This window comes from Lissotriton helveticus, chromosome 9, assembly GCF_964261635.1.
Source record: "Lissotriton helveticus chromosome 9, aLisHel1.1, whole genome shotgun sequence".
NCBI classification, from domain to species: Eukaryota; Metazoa; Chordata; class Amphibia; order Caudata; family Salamandridae; genus Lissotriton; species Lissotriton helveticus.
This window is the reverse complement of record NC_136070.1, coordinates 743,230,725-743,248,937: the sequence shown is the minus strand read 5'-3', so window position 1 is coordinate 743,248,937 and position 18,213 is coordinate 743,230,725. Positions and strand designations below refer to the sequence as shown.

The following is an 18,213-nucleotide window of genomic DNA, read 5'->3' as shown; positions in this document are numbered from 1 at the left end:
TACAGGCAACCTGATCATGTCAGGGACTGTATCAGGACAGAAGTCCAGAAAATGTTGGATTTGGGAGTTATTGAACCCTCAGATAGCCCTTGGGCTAGTTCAGTGGTCTTGGTACCAACACCTCACACCCAGTGTGGTAAGAGAGGGATGAGGGTTTGTGTTGACTACAGAGGGCTCACTGCAGTCACTAAGACTGATGCCCGTCCAATTCCAAGAGCAAATGAGCTCATAGATTCTTTGACCTGAGCCAAATTTCTGAGCTCATTTGATCTTACAGCTGGCTACTGGCAGATCAGATTATTTGAGGATGCAAAGCCAAAGACACCATTTTCAACCCCTAGTGGGCACTATTATTTTTTGGTAATGCCCTTTGGTCTGAAGAATGCACCTGCCACTTTTCAAAGGTTGGTGAACACAGTCCTAACAGACGTAGAAGACTACTCTGCAGCATATCTAGATGGTATTGCTGTCTTTAGCTCCACCTGGGAGGATCACCTGGTCCACCTGCGAAATGTTTTGGAGACCCTGCAAAAGGCAGGCCTAACTATCAAGGCTTCTAAGTGCCCGATAGGGCAGAGTCAGGTTGTGTACTTGGGCCACCTTGTAGGTGGAGCCCAGGTTCAACCATTGCATAGCAAAATCCAGACCATCATGGACTGGGTTGTTCCCACTACCCAGACTCAGGTCAGATCTTTCTTGGGCCTGGCTGGGTACTACAGGATATTTGTCAAGGGGTATGGTTCCATTGTGACATCCCTGAATAACTTAACTTCTAAAATAATGCCTATGAAAGTTCAGTGGACAATAAGCTGTCAAAGGGCATTTGATGACCTGAAGCAGGCCATGTGCACTGCACCAATTCTGCAAAGAACTAACTACTCCAGAGAATTAATTGTCCAAACAGATGCATCTGAGTTGGGGGTAGGGGCTGTACTATCACAGTTGAATGATGAAGGTAAAGACCAGCCAGTAGCTTTTATTAGCAGAAGGCTGACACCTAGAGAGAAACGTTGGTCAGCTACTGAGAAGGAGGCCTTTGCTGTGGTTTGAGCTCTGAAGAAGCTGAGGCCATACTTGTTTGGCACTCGCTTCACTGTTCAGACTGACCATAAGCCCCTCTTATGGCTAAAACAGATGAAGGGTGAAACCCCCAAACTTTTAAGGTGGTCCATTTTCCCTCAGGGGATAGACTATACAGTGGAATACAGACCTGGGAGTAACCATGCCAATGCAGATGGACTCTCCAGGTATTTCCACTTAGAACATGAAGACTCAACTGGTCAAGGTTAGTTTAATGTCCCTGCGTTGGGGGGGGGGGTTGTGTAGGAGAGTAGGATCTGCTTACTATGGTTACCCCCCCTTTTTGTTTGTGTTTCACTGTTTTTCGACTTTAGCCTGGCTGGGGCCCTGCTAACCAGGACCCCAGCCTAGCTGCTTCCTCTCTAAATTGATTGCATGTACATTAGGTACACTCCAGATTGGTTACTGGGTTACCGTTGTGAGTCCCTTGTATATGGTACCTTAGGTACTAAGGGTATAGGTACCCCAGAGGCCTACCAGGGGCTGAAACATGTATTATGCCACCCCTGGGAAGCCTTCCAAAATGACACCACAGGTTTGCTACTGCAAACTGGGTAAGGCGGTGCATGCACCCCTTACTAAGATATAGATTACCTATATCTACCTTTAATCACTGACACATATAAACCTATAAGTCACTCCTATGGCATGCCTTATCAATCCTGAAGGCAGAGTGCTTGGTTGTGTGTGACAGGGTGCCCATGCATGAGCAGGACTCCTCTACAGCTTTCGGAATCAATTCTCTGTAGCTGTTCTGTGATGCAGCCAGACCATATACTCTTAAGTGCATTATAACCTCGCGGTAAATGCTAACTTTGGAATGGTTGCATGGGAACATGTCGTGTTTGGTGTCAAACACTTTGGAATCCTACCCCCCCCCCCCGCCAGTCCTGGCGGCGGGAGTAGAATTCCACCCTTCTAGAGGGAGAAGACATGTACATACTTACTTAACCGGTAATAGAGACACTGGTCTGTCCTTCTGCTGCTGTATAAAACTACGGCAGGGGAGGCCTGGATAAAAGGTTTCCTGTCACAGGGAGGTGTAACCACCTCCCAGACAGTCTTTAGTGTATTGGGACTGGGTGGGTGCATTCAGAGAATGATTTTCAGACCGTGCTGGGGGCACACTTGGTATCCCTGTGCATACCACAGTTCAAACCGGTTGCAGGGGCGCTCAGCCCCTGCTCTGGCTCTAAACTGTACAAAGGGAAAGGGATTTAACCACCCCCTCCCTGGGTCCACCCATAGGTGGGACCCTAGAGTAAGTCCAACCCCTAAACTTAGTATAAGTCTAGGAACCCAGTCCTTAGGACTTTAGATTACCCTGGATGAAACTCTGCAACATATATCCTGGAACTTCAACATTCTATTTCGACTAGAAGACGGAAGAATCTCCCTTGGGGTCAAGGAGTGACTCCCCTATTCAAACAGGCACCAAAGAAGCATCTTGCCGGTCTGCATTTCCTAGGCTCCCGCCGGATCTCGACGGATTTGTGACACAGGACCCAGACTTCCAGACTTCTCCGAGGCCGACATGAGATCCCAGCAAAGTTGAGACTCGCAGCCATCACTAGAGACGTGGGACCAGAACTCCTGGACTCCGTGCACATTTGCTAGTGCATCGACTTCCTGAGCTTTCCGGACGTTGTGCATTGGGCTACTTGTATTCCAAGCCCCGAGCACCATTTGCACCGAAGATTGAGGGCCTACACTCCACGAATGTTCGGTGGGCCCATTTCTAGAATTTCGGCTCGAGGCTCCTTCGCGATCCCTGGTCTGTCGACTGGTGGGTCCCCACGAAGGTAACTCCTCTGTTTCTTGGGCTTCCCTGGTTGCTCCAGACTTGCACTGACTCCCCTCCAAAGGGCGAGTCCCTCAGACCTTGCTGGTCTGCACCGAAGCCAATCTTTGATTTTTGCGTGGGTTGCTGTTGGCAAGACTTGTTGGGTCCCCTCCGGAATCCGACACCGCAGCACTCAACATCCTTCGTGGGACAGCTCGAATCCAGTCCTGGTTGTTGTCGACGCCTCCTGGTCCTTGTGGCTGAAGAGTCAAGCTTCACGTTCTTCACCTGAAATCACCCGACATTGGTTGGCATCTTCTCCTCGCCTTCCTGGTCACTGGCTAGTGAGTGGAAAAGAGCGGTATCCTTTGGACCAGATTGCAATCTCTAAGAATCAACCCTTCTGCACATTTCATTCAACCTGGTTATACTCTCCATTAAATCACATACACACTTAAGAGGATTATGCCATATATTTCCCAAAGAAAGTCAAGAATCATAAGATATACAAAACTATAAATCGATTTATTTGTTAAAAAATAGTTATTATTAAAATTACACTGTGGTTTAAAAAAAGAACACTGTATCTAATAAGCACAGTATATAGTATTCCTAATCAACAAGGATCACATTAGCTCAAAACACAATCACATATTTATAAACAGTTAATTTGTAAAAAAAAAAAAAAAAAAAAAATGACCAAAGAGAGTACATAGCATAGACAAACACAAGATGTAATTTATGTGGTACACATCCGTATTACAGCAGTAACATAGGCGTAGATCCTGGTATTTATAACTTATTCAAATACTGTTTGACCACAGCCTTTCTCACAGAGTGTGTACTTTGGTAGGCGTCAACGCGTTTCAATGGATAAATTATGCCACCATCTTTTTCAAGACAAAAGTTTTGCCTCTCAACATAAAATTTGGGCAATGTTGATTTAAAAACATCTGTATAATAAAACACAAATATCAATCAGTAGGTTCCCCCAAAACAACAACCTTTAGACCAGCATATTTCATCAAACTGTATACACTTGGAACCTATTCTTATAGAATAAGTAGACCTACCCATGTTTTATGTCATATATTCACAACTGATCCTACACATCCCAATTCTCACCTCTCTATAAAACTGAACCCACAATTGAATTAAAATAGCTTAAGTCAGTTATGGACATGGCAGAAAATACTTAAAGGTCACCTAGAAATCTCTGTGATATTATATGGCAATCATCTCTCCATCTCCAAACTAGCACTCTTATGGTTTAGAAAGTTTACTTGTAACCAACTGGAGCGCTCATACCCAGGAAACTCACAACCTCACATTCCCACACAAGCACCTTACTTCTTATATAAAAAAGGGGGGGGGGGAAATGCCTCACCTCATATAGGCAGTGCTAATTGTTTTTGCGATTTGGGCATACGATTTAAAATATAATATCTGGACGAAATGTCCTCTACTGAGTCCAGGAACCACGGGGGTATATCTGTGGACACATAATAATATACTGCTGGTAATCTCGACATATTATATACTAGGATAACATATTGGGCATAAAGGGATAGTTGAAACTGAGCCTCACCTGAATAATGATTGGTTAGGCACCAAAAAAGCTATATGTGTACCATATCATCTGGCCAGTTGGCCTATAACATACTGCTCCCGTTTGTAAGCGGATTCTAGAACAGACATAAAGTATAGTTTAATTGTTTGCATATCCAAATTGAACTTTATTGTGTACATTCTGGAATGAACATAATGTTCCTAATGTTACCTTTTTCACACCCGGCTTCTCTGGGACGGCAAGATACCTGTCACAGTAGTTTAGTACCCTCACAATGATGGGTCTTGGTAATTCACTGGAGGGAGGCAGTGAATTAGTTTTTCTGAAAAGTTGGATCGGCTGAAAACATCTACTAGTATTGGCTCTAAAAAATCTTCCATATTTCCAGTGTTAGTGGATTCTGGAACACTCACCATCATTACGTTGTTCCTCCTGGATATATCCTCCAGGTCTTAGTTTTTGGTTTTGATTAATTCAATTTTTTATTTTTACCATTTTGGTCAGTTTTGCATTATGAGACTCTGGGGAATCTTATAAGTTTGAGGTCAAGTTTACCAACAGTTGTTGAAATGCTGCTTTTCATGTAAATACATGTTGTTTTTATACTAGCCACGTTGTCCTAGGCATTAGGGGCTGGTTCCTTAATGTAATGCACGCTGGATCTGTTTTTGGTCATGTTTAGTTAGCTGCCTTTTGTGTTCAGAGGCTAGTTTAGAGTGGTGTTGGCAGTGTTTCCTGATGCCTATATATTCTTTAGTGATCAATAGTGCAATATAGTGTAATAATCAATGTTCTGACTAGTACTTGTTTCCCTTCTCAGGTATGTGGGGTATGGGGTGATTAGCTAGACCGAGGCAGGTGAGCAACTCACTTATTTAATTATTTGGTTTTGTGCCAACTGTATAGTACTAGTAGGCATTTCTCTGTGGGCAGTTACTTGTAGTCAGAACCAGTTGAACTCTTCATTTAAGTTGGTGCGAGCAGCATTTACCTTCATTGGGTTCAAATATCTGTTGCGGTATGTGACAGTGATTTTAGTGTACTTGGAGGTAGTTATTTAAATAGGTCACAGAGGTGCATCTTCCAGAGCGGTCAATATCTCAAAGTTTGCAGGAAAGTATACAAACTTAGACAGTCCTTCAGCCACTGCTCAGTGCTGTACTCCGCTTCCTGGTGTCAGCGTGCACATTGCAAGCCAGGAGGAGGCATTATCCTTTCCAAGATCTGATCTCTCTGCAGGAGTCCAGTACACAGATGGTGGTGCTTAATTCATTAGTATTTCAAGTCAGAGGCCCTGACACCCCACTCGTCAGCCCTCCCCTATAACCACAGCGACTAGAGATGCAGCAGGTTTACCTGCACATCAAGAGGTATCTCCTCAGAGCGTCACATGTGAACCTGTAGCACAACGTACTCAAGCAGGGCAGCTGCTGGTAATAAAGGCAAATGATCCTGTAAGCTGTGCCAATCCCTAATAACTGGGGTCCCAGCTAGTCACACGTTTTCTTGCAGCTGCAATTTGAATGAGCTTTAGTGCATCTTAAATGTTATTGCTTCACACATGCAGGGCTATTCTTTGTGAAGATACAAGGTTTGGAAATCGAAACGATAATGTCGAAGCCATGTACAAAAGCTGTGATAACGATACAGTAGAATATTCCTGTCAGCATCAGAAGAATTTCAGACCAGAAACCAGGGATCCCACGTCAGGGAAGACCTGGAGATTCCTTAGAGTGCCATGGTTGGGGCAACAACTGCCAATAACCCTGGCCAAGTTCGGGGACTAGTAACCTGGGGAAACCTAACAAGGAGATGCTGCCAGAACGTCTGTTTAGGAGAGGTGCTGGAGGTGTCCTTGTATAAGGAAGTCCTGATGTGAAGGTGATGAGATGTGAAGGAACCCATTAGTTAACTCAACACTGCTGTTGTGGCATCAGGAGAGCCTTCACTGTTGTGCCGAGAGTAATGTTCAGAGTCCCTGATACATCCGCAGCACACGCCACTTTCTGCCACTTGAATCAGAAGGTGCAGGAGGGAACAAAATCTGTAGAAAGATACCTAGCTCACAAACAAACTGTCCTCAGCGTAGGCCACTTTTTACCACTTCAAGCTGGGGGAAGCTTAAAATAGCAAGTCCTAAAAAAATATACATAGTTCACAAAACATCTAGGAAAGAAGACCTTATGGTTGAAAAACACTAGAAAGACTTACAAATACCGTCCGTGAACCGATAGGGCACCTAGTGTTAGAGATTTTGTACATTGTTTTTTGTTCTTCATTAACAATGTGCAGAATGGAAATTTGCTTTTGATTTTACATGTACACACTGATTTTTTGCATTTAAATCCAATTTCTATGGCATGTAGAAGTGTGTTTTCCGGACTTTAGGTAACTAGGCCTCAGTTTGGGATTGGTAGCCATCTTTTTCAAAATTTCTCTGTTCATTATTTCTGCAGCACGCAGTCATGTTTGTTTATTTCCATTGACATTGTTCTTGCTGTAATTGATAATTGTTTCCACTTCGGTCACAATAATAGAATGTTTGGAAGGACCATCGACTAGCGCACTATCCCCTATTCATTCATATTAGTTTGCTGTTGTTGATGTTACAAATTTGCCCTGCTGTCTTCAGGTGACATTAGCATAGAGAGAGCAGAATCAATATTAATGTAGTGAAGTAGTGCTTAGATGCTAAGGCAATATTATGTTTAATAAACTGTACTCTGATTTTCTGAGAATACAGCACTTTTCATCATACCATTATGAATTTGCAGTTCTAATGATTTAATATGCGAAAATATTGTATATACATATATATAATATATATATATCTAAATATATATATATATATATATATATATATATATATATATATAAATATATATGCAGAATTTATATGCAATTGTGAACAGCGACCCTCTGCAACCTGTCGCACAACACTTCAAAAGTGAACACAACAATGATCTTAAGTGTTTACAGTACTATGTCATCAAAGCTGTACCGAAACAAAAGAGAGGTGGAGACAGGGAAAGGAAACTACGCCAATTAGAATCTAGAACGATAGTACAACTGGACAGTAAAGCTCCCAACGGTATGAACAATACTGAGGATTTGCATTATTGTTTATAAAGTGATCTGACGAAGAATACTGTTGGTTTTATCATTCTAATTTCGAATTGTATAGATTGCATGTGTGTCTCTAATTTTTGGAATTACCCCCTTTCCTATCCTAATATAATTTTGAATATAGATTTATGTCCCAATTTGATGTATTCCTCTTTCCATACATTCGCGATTGGCTGCATTAAGCGGAATATTTTACATATTGTACGCTTTCGCAACTTGGGTTTTAGTTGGACTATTTTTTAGCACCAGGGTAATTTAATATTTAGACGTGAACAAAAGGGAGAAGGGAAAAAAAAAAGAAAAATAAGCACTTGCACTTAATTGTAAATAGGATTTCTTATAGTAAAGAAATCTCCTTTTTTTCATGTTCTATGCACGCACACTTTCTTGCTCGCAGGATTTGCACAATACTTCCTGTATTTGGTTATATATCATGAGCATGCTCTTTTATTGTTGAAAAGGAATGGAGAGAGAGGTTCTGCATTTATGCAGTTATAAGATTTAGCAATATTGTCCTACATGGCTCATTTGCACAGAAGGCTGCTACGATATACGGAGACTGCCATTACTACTGATAGAAAGATATATAAATTCTATAACTGCATTATTTTGTGTATATATTCTGTTTTTGCACAGGATATGATCTATATCTTGCAGTATTTGCACATAAATACAATATGTTCCTGTTTGAATTAAGGATTTATCCTAGGAACAGTTTGTTGTTTTTATACATGGAGGGCATTATTTTAGCACTGTTTTTAGCGGATGTCTTTTAACTTGGTTGCTGACCCCTTTGTATATATTTTATATGTGCCATGCAATATTTTCGAACTATGCATTTTCAATACAATTATTTGTTATGCATGTTTTTGCAATTATAAGCAACACTAACTGCATTTATACTGCCATGTTATCAAGGTTGCAACGATCAAATTGTGAAAACAGACTATAGCATGACAATTACTGTAAGAGCATGGAAGTTTGTTTTCTATGTTTATTTTATCACGTGGTGTGTAGTCAAAAACGTATTTAAAAACATGGCGATTTGTATTCGATTGTATGTGAGCAAGGACTAGTGCAGTCCGAAATGCGTCATATCGAGAAAATAAATTAACATCAAGCCTTACCTGAAAGTGGTTCGTGTCTCTCTATTCGCCGCATGGAAGTTGGAGAGTAATCATCTTCACTGAAAAAAACTTGGGTTTCAGGGATGTTATAGTTAGTTGGACATTTCACTCATAGAAAACCATAGAAATGCCCCTGTTATAGTTAGTTGAGCTAACTATAACTCGCACCCCCGCAATGCACTGCTGATGACGTCACATATTACACCATTCGTGACATGGTCAGTGACATCACTGATGACATCTCTGAAGACATCTCAAATTACATCACTGATGACATCATCCAGTGACTATGTGTTTATATAAAATGTAAACATGTTTTATATATATATTCCAAGGTGTATTGAAGAATGAATGGGTGTATAAGAGTCAGGATGGATGATTAAGTAGGTGTGTGACTGACTGTATAAGTGAGTGATTAATTATGTCTTACTTAATGCATGTGTTAGCGACCGATACAGACATTCACACAGTTTAGGTTGTCAGATGGTGTGTAAGCGGTGGCATTGTTTGGTTAGCAGCTAAATGAGGATCTATATGGGCTATTGATTGCTTGTCTGTGTATCTGTATGGGTGCCTGAGTGTCTGTATGGGTGGGTGGGGGGTGTGTGTCTGTGCATAAATGAGTGAGTGGATAATTCACTGCGTATATCTGTTCAAGTCTGTATCTGTGAAGGGCTGGGTGAGTTTGTGTATGGGTGTCTTGGTGAGTGAATGGATGCCTCAGTGGTACATGTGTGAGTAACTACATATGTAAAAGACAGTATATGTGAGTGTTGAACTGTATAAATGACTATATGTGAGAGTGAGTGATTGTGAGAGTGCCTGCATGGATCAGTGTGTGCTTGTATTAGTTATTTGAGTGAAAGTATGTGTTAGTATATGTTTAAATAAGTGAGGTGGTATGTGTATAACTGTACAGCTAAGTAAATAAAAGTGTGATTCATTATTTCCATTACTGACTAGGTGTGTGAATAACTCTATGAATGAGAGGTGGTGTCTGAGTGTCTGTATAGATATGTCACTGGATATGATAATCCTGTATTGATTGCTGACGGTATGTATGAGTGACTGTATGGGTGAATGAATTGATGTGTGTGTAGACCTAGGAATTAGTCAGTGGATATGTACTATCTGGTATGGGTGTGTTCATGGTTTCGCAAATTATAGTCTGTATTTTAGAGTGGGTGTATCAATTGGTATATTAGGGACTGATAAGGTGCATCAGATTGTCACATGGATGATGTCATCAGTGATGTCATGTGAGATTCATCAGTGATGTCACTGACCATGTCATGAATGATGTAAAATGTGACGTCATCAGCAGTGCATTGCGGGGGTGCAAGTTATAATTAGCTCAACTAACTATAACAGGGGAATGTCTATGGGTTTTCTATGAGTGAAATGTCCAACTAACTAGAACGTCGCTGAAACCTATGTTTTTTTCAGTGAATTTCTATGGTTTTTTAAATGCTAATTCCTAATTATAACGTCTGTAAAACCTATGTTTTTTTCTGTGAACTTCGAAGGTTTTTTTTAAATGTTAATTTCATATTTTAATATTTATAAAACCTATATTTTTTAAATTTTTTTAAATAATATTTTGGAACTCTAGTATCCTTTTTTTAACTTTAAAAATTATGTAATGTTTTATATCATCAAAAAAAAAATATGTATATCATTTACATTTTTGGGGGGAGAAAACTAGAGTCCTGTACCGGTAGTGTACCAAGCTCCATCAGCACGTGAATCCTATCCGCCACATTGTTAAACTCGTAAATGATGCGCATTTAGTATCTGATGGTTTTGTGGCACCACGTCCCGCGTAACAACATATAGGTATGAGGTCACGCCAGCTGCTACTTTGGTATGTGACAGGTATGCAGTACCAAGCCGCGCGTTGCGTCATGTACGTATGGGGTCGCGCCTGCTGCACGTTTCGTATGCGACGAGTGCATGCTGCCAGGCCCTGTGTTACGTCATAGACGTATGGAGTCGTGCCGGATACGCCAGTCCCTCATTTTTATATGTCTCAAAACTATATCTAAATAACTTTAAAGTGTATATGAGAGCAAGCTAAAATCTTAAATATTTGAAACAATTATATATTTCTAACTGTAATAAACGTATATTATAGTAAATATATTTTCTCAAAATCGCATCGGGTGCAGTCTCCTTGCGCGCTGGGTGCACGATTGCCATGTGACCTTAAAAAAATGCATTTGATTCGTTCATAACATTTCCCATTGTAGCAGTTTGAAAACGCCACACATTTTAGTCATTCTCTCTACTGCATTTGATGAGACACACCTCTTCTGCTTAGAGAGCTTTTTTGAAAACCTTTTGCTATGTACACATATCTTACACTACACACAACATACAACCATCATCTTCATCAATATTCATGGTCTGTAAAGTAGCCTTCCACCTGTGATAGCCATGCACCTAAAAGTTACATAACCAAAGTTTTCCCCACTGACAGAGGTAACATGGTTGCATACGCTGTCCACAGCACAATGTAATGTGGTACCGCCCAGAGGCAGAATCATCCATAGATAATGAACACACGGACACAGATAGATAATGGAAGTAGGTACGGGCATGTGCGCTCAACACCTTTTTATTACTGCACATATCCAGTGACGGATGTGCTGGATGCATGTACAGTGAGTGTAAACCAGCCCTCAGGGAATGGTTGCTGCTAGCATCAACTACAACAGTAATCATTGGATCACACACAGAGATTCAATAATAAAATAATCAATGGTTTTTGCTGCAGTAAGGTAGGGACAGTAGATGTGAAATAATACAGAAAAAATGTATCGTAAAAGAACCACAACTAGTGGTATACTGAGACACAAGAAATAGATCCAAAATAATACACAAAAAGATTGTATCATAAAGGGTCCATCAGTTCTAGTGCACTCAGATAGCCACTTCAAAAGCATTCAGCATGTACACAGCCAGCGATGATGCGTGCTGCGGGCGGGCCGTACTAGGAGCACTGTCTGTTGGCATCAACACTGCATCATCTCCAATAGCGGCTCGATCTGAATTGTGAACACTGCTGTCTGCAGTGTAGGCCAGAGAGTGCGGTCAGCAAGGGCCCTCAGCCACGTGGCGTTGACTTGAGCTGCCCAGTTTGACATACACGGAGCAACCAAAAGCGTGTGCGGAGCCCGCAGTGATGCATATGCGTGGTGCGGACATAGCGCACTGGAGCAATGTCTTTTGCCTACAGGACGGCGTCATCTACAATAGCGACTCGATCTCAATTGTGAACACTGCTGTCTGCAGTGTAAATTGAAGACAGTAGTCACACAGACATCCATGAATACTTTTTCTCACGTCCGCTTCACAAAATACAACATAAACTACAGAAAACTCTCCAATAAATAAATCAAAACAATTTGAATTGCGATCACTGCTGTCCAAGGTGAAGATTGTTATTCAGTGTTCTTTTCTACTATTAAGAAGAATTTGGTCATTGTACTAAACCTATAACTAATCTAAAAAATGTTCTTCAAGCAAGTATACTAAAAGGATATTGTGTATATTTCAATAGACATTGTAGTTACTTGACTACTGGATTCTGTAATTAAACAATCACCACCGGTGTACTCCACTGACTGGTGTCAACCAAGCAAATAATTAAGTGCAACAGTTATCTCCGGAAGCACAGAGTCTGATGCACCTCAACAAAGGGAGTTGTGTGAAAACCAAGCAGCAGGTAATACCGGACATCATCCATTGTGGGATCAAGACACTGTTCCACTGTTGGGACCTAGAGTAGGTTGCACCTGGTCGAAGGGAGTACCGTCATCTCCACTCTCAGATGCAGTTCTAACATCGTCCATTGTGGGATCAAGACACAGTTCCACTGTTGGGACCTAGAGTTGGTTGCACCTGGACGGAGGGGGTACACAGAAATCATATCAGACTTTAATTTCTGACATCCTCAATCATACAATCAAGACCCTGTTTCACTGTTCAGATCTGCTGTTCAGATCTGCTGTACTGCGGTGTAGTCCTTCGACTACAGTCAATCAAGCTCAATATTCATGTGCAGCAGTTAGCTACAGAAGCACAGAGTCTGATGCACCTCAACGGAGGGAGTTGTGTAAATCCAAGCAGCAAGTAATATTGGACATCGTCCATTGTGGGAACAAGACACCGTTCCACTGTTGGGACCTAGAGTTGGTTGCACCTGGTCGAAGGGAGTACCTTCATTTTGACTCTCAGATGCAGTTTTACCATCGTCCATTGTGGGATCAAGACACTGTTACACTGTTGGTACCTGTTCGACTACTGTGTTAGTAGTATACAGAGCACTCCACGGTGCTGGGCCTCAGGCTGGGCACTGTGTGCCTGTGTCGCGGTAGCCAGCGTTGATCTCAGGAGCCTTCTGAGCTCGCAAACCTCGTCCCAGGGGCTTCCGCTGGCACGTAGTGAGCCCTCTTTCACAGACGGCAGTGTTGAAAGGTGAATTGTGCGGCATATATGCGTCGCAGCGGCCATGACGGTTTCTGAGTACCAGCAGGCTGAGAGCATCACTCACGCAGCCACCTTCGCTCACGGGGTCAACCTCGTGGCGGTGTAAGCTGCGCAGACCTGGCAGACACGTTCACCGTTTCGGAACAAAACCACGCCCAGAGAAACATGCCTTTTATTCATAAACCCTACGCTAGCCTTGCGTACGCCGAGCCAGCCCACTATGCTAAAGATTTGGTGGGGAGGGGCACGTACGCGCTATGTTTTTGTAATCTTCCCTACTGACTGTACTATCATGGTTGCGTCCACTGTCCACTTCACTCAATAGTCTCATACAAAAGAGAGTTTCCCAGGGACCAGAAAGGACTGGGTTGCAAATGATTGTCAAAGAAAAATTGCTTTCTGTGTAGTTATTTCAGTAGATGACCATGAGGCCTACCCATATCAATCCACAATTTATGATTTACAACTATGGCAGATGAAAAAATAATTCTTGCTCCACACTAGGATCATTTTATATTTTATCTCAAAATTTATTTTCATAAAAATACTCTTATGTTAAAAATGAATTCAAGGATGCATTCAATAATACTTTAGGTGCTCTGGTACAATATTATATACACTAGATAATAATTCCATATTACGGTGTCTATCTCAGAGTCACACATAAGTAATGTGAAATCATATTATTTCAAAAATCACAAATTAAATAGAAGAGTAAATACATATACATTAAAAAGTCCTCTTGTTGACGCGTTTCGGTGCGTTGGTTATAATTGTTGCACCTTCCTCAGGACGGACAGAATTAAAAACAAATATACTTCTTCTTTCTAAAAAAACAGAATGCATACAATTAGTACAGAGTTCCTATTGGGAGTTATCCTAGTAGTGGGCATTTTTCTGTCCTGATTGAAGAAATTTTACATATGGTATCCTTACTTATATTTTTGAAAAAATGCGGTGCTGGCCGTACATATAATTTACAACATCTCCTTAATTGGAGTAACAAATCACCTTTTGATTGAGGATTTGTATGGTATTATTTATTTATACCTTGTGAATTATTTATTTTTAGTTAGAAAGATAGTTTTTACGAAAAGACATACCATGTACAAACAATTATTCAAGCAATGACTATACAAAATTACAACACTACTACATAAAACACAAATCAAAGCATTTCATATGTACATTTGCACGATATCCACATTTGTTCAATATCATATATACATTACCACAGTATCCAAATTTTGATACAATTCCAGTCAAGGAATGGAGAAAACAATTAAGAAGAAATCAAGTGGAGAAAAGATGAATCAATAACATGCACGATATTAATCAAAAAAGAATAGACTGAATCAATGCTTCAGTCATTCAACAGTGCTTGTCTCCATTTGGCCGACGCGTTTCGAACTCGGAATATTAATTAACGTGTTCTCATCAGGGCTGTTTGATTTTTCCTGTATGGTTTTGTGCAAAAAAATGAAAAGAAAATATACATAAGTTCCTATTCTAAAATAGATAGCCTCTGTGAACTGCTCCAATATGAGCATTAATTGCAAGGGGGTTACCTTACAAGAGTCGTCGCAGTGTGTTAGGGTTTCAGTTGACGGGGTTCAGTTATTTTGTGTGGTCCCTGCAGTGGTTTCTGAAAGAGGGACACCTGATCAGTGCATTGTTCCAAAAGAAAGTCAGTTTATGATGCCAAGAAAGTGCACTTTTATCTCAAACTTTATAACATATATTACCTTGAGCTAGTTGTATTAGGCATCCAAGGTAATTTCAAGGAGGACTTGTGACGAGCCCACCGGTGCCAATTGCGTGCCTAAAGGATTAAATGGGGTGGAATATGAATAACACTCGTGATGTGCTGGACCACATGAGTAAATTTAAGCTGTCAACGCTTGTACCTGTGTTTTGGCCAGCGTATTCTCACTGCACAAGGTGGTTTTAAAATGATGCAAATCAAGAACAGTTCAGCGCGGTTCAGCGCAGTGCAGGACCTGCAAGGGGGAGAAGGTGTTCTGTAACTCGCTGCTAAGCGTTTATATCATCATGACGTAAAAGCGGTAGCATTTTAATTATCGTTTTCATTCTTAGCTACCTGAGCTTCAGGCCACGTTTTTTTTTTTTCACTTGCTTGAGGCGGCTTCAGACCGGGACAGCTCGGGACCAGTTCAGAGCGTTTTGAATTCTACAAGGAAGACAAGCGCTCGATTACACACTGCTTGTCATCTAAGCAATAATTCAGAGGGACATTGGCTTATGGGATTCACTTACCCATTATCCTTAGTTTAAAGGCTCTGCTTCCGAGTGCTGGCGACAAAACATCAAAGCGCCATGTTGGAAGAGGGAGTGGTTACTATATTGGGTCACCTGATCTCAGGAATTGTGGGATATGTAGTTTATAGTTCGTGGAAATTTCTTTCTTTTTAAAAGAGTTACATCTATAATCTGGAAATTTCAGACATAGAATTTAGCCCAGTCTGGTGGCTATTAAATCGTAATATCAGGTAAGCCTCCTTTTTGAGTAGAGCATCATCGACATCAAGGACTCTCCTATTAAGCCCAAATGTGTGCAGGACTGTCCATTTGAAGTCCATTTCTGAATGGCCATGATCCATAAAGTGTTGTACCATGGGAGCTGACATGACTTTATTCTTAATACGCGATCTATGTTAAGTAACGCGAGCATTAATTTGCTGGTTCGTTTTGCCTATGTACAATTTGTTACACCTACAAATGATTGCATAAACCACATTTTTGGTTTTGCAATTGCTGAAATTTTCATTTTTCCATCTTATGTTTCTGTGAATGAATTCACTGCCCTCAATCGTTGTGTCACACGACACACAGTTACCACATCTATGGTGGCCCGTGATTTGTTTTAGACCCCATGCTGATAGCAGGTCATGTTTGGGTTTATCGACCATTATGTCAGCACGAACAATCTGTTGTCCTATGCTTTTGTTTTTTTTTAAAGCAAAGATGGGCTTCGGAAACGGACATTCCAAGTCCTCCAACAAATGCCAATTCTTAAGTATGGTCTGTCTTATCTGGTGGGCATGGGGACCGAACGTCGTGACACAAACCATTTTGTCTAATTCCTGTTTGGTTTTGCGTTCAAGGAGGCACTCACGTGGAGTGTAACGTGCCCTCTTACATGCGTGTTTGAGCAGTTTTTTAGGGTATCCCCTCGTCATCATTTCTTCACAAAACTTCTTAGAGTGTAAATCAAAATCTGTCATCTCTGAGCAATTCCTCCTTATACGGAGAAGCTGCCCGTAAGGCAAGTTGGTCCTCAAATTCCTCGGGTGTGCACTCTGGTGGTGGAGGATGGTATTTCTGTCTGTCTCTTTCTTGAAGAGAGATGATTTAAGACGTCCTTCCATACATTTTATTTCGACATCCAGAAACGTCATTTTGGAATTACTCTGTTCCGTCGAGAATTTGATGTCTTGATGCTTATTATTAAGCCACTGGTGGAATTCAATCAATTCGGTGTGACTCCCCTGCCACAGGAGCCACACGTCGTCAATATATCTGAGCCACTGTTTGATATGTTTCCTATAGGGATTATTGTTCTCCACGAATTTGTTCTCGTACTCTGCCATAAACAATATGGCCATCTCCGGCGCATAGGGACAACCCATGTCTGTCCCCTTGATTTGAACAAAGAACTCCTCGTTGAAACGGAAGTAATTTTTCTTCAACGTGAGTTCAGCGAGTTCTAAGATGAAAGACGTGGGGACCCTATGTGGTCGTGTTCTCCTATCAAGGTATAGCTCCATCACCTCTAGAGCTTCACTTTGCGGGATTTGCGTGTACACTGATGTCACGTCCATTGTAACCATGATCTCAGTGGAAGTATTAAACTCCATATTTTCAATTTTTACCAAAAAATCGGTGGTATCCTGTAAGTACGATTTTACAGTAGTCAAAAATGGTTTCAAAAAGTAGTCAACATATTTCGAAAGCGGTTCCAAACACGAGTCACACCCTGAGACAATAGGTCTTCCAGGGGGCTCTGCTGGGTTTTTGTGTATCTTGGGGAGAAGATACAACAGGGGTGTGCGGGGAAATTTTTTCACAAGAAAATCCTTTTCTTTCACACCCACATACCCATCATCATATCCCTTTTGGATCAGATCCAAAATTATTCCTTGAATTTCTTTCATTGGGTCCACAGTTACTTTCCTATACCAGGTTTGGTTGTTTACCTGGAGTTCACCTTCCTTCAGATATTTATCCCTGGGCCACAGGACCGTTGCTCCGCCCTTATCGGCGGGTTTTACTAAAATTGTGCGGTCCTCACTAAGACCCCTCAGTGCTATCTGTTGGCTTTTACTTAAGTTTGGTTTGGTATACATGTTCTTTTTCTCAAGCTTATTAATTGAGGGAAGAACCACTTCCTCAAAAGCACGAATCTGTTTGGGAATATTCTGATTAGGAGTGAATGTAGACTTATTCCTCAGCCCAGTTGTTTCATAGTTGTTTATAAGTGGCTGGTTGTGAAAGAAAGCTTTGAGCCGAATCTTGCGGCAAAAGGCGATCATTTCCATTTTAGTTTTAGTGAAATTTGGACGTGTGTTAGGAACAAATTTCAATCCCAAGTTTAGCACAGATTGTTCATCTGCTGTTAAAATTTTAGTTGACAAATTGACTATTGTAGACGGAACCTCTATGATTTGTAGGAGTTTTTCCGGGTGCGCATCTCCCATGGTATTTTTTGTCTGGGTTTGTTTTGCTGGCCCTGTACAAATCATAGAGGTCCCGTCTACAATAGTCAATTTGTCAACTAAAATTTTAACAGCAGATGAACAATCTGTGCTAAACTTGGGATTGAAATTTGTTCCTAACACACGTCCAAATTTCACTAAAACTAAAATGGAAATGATCGCCTTTTGCCGCAAGATTCGGCTCAAAGCTTTCTTTCACAACCAGCCACTTATAAACAACTATGAAACAACTGGGCTGAGGAATAAGTCTACATTCACTCCTAATCAGAATATTCCCAAACAGATTCGTGCTTTTGAGGA

At 41.1% G+C, this 18,213-nt stretch overlaps 1 protein-coding gene across 1 annotated transcript in view; it reads left to right on the top strand.

The window, feature by feature from the left end:
- Nucleotides 1–18,213, top strand: part of LOC144782956 (EH domain-containing protein 1) — a 1,028,199-nt gene that overhangs the window by 352,353 nt on the left and 657,633 nt on the right. The window contains exons 4-5 of the mRNA XM_078662184.1: nt 2,044–2,067; nt 5,688–5,693. Coding sequence (XP_078518310.1) covers nt 2,044–2,067; nt 5,688–5,693 — 30 coding nt within the window. The remainder of the gene's footprint in view (nt 1–2,043; nt 2,068–5,687; nt 5,694–18,213) is intronic.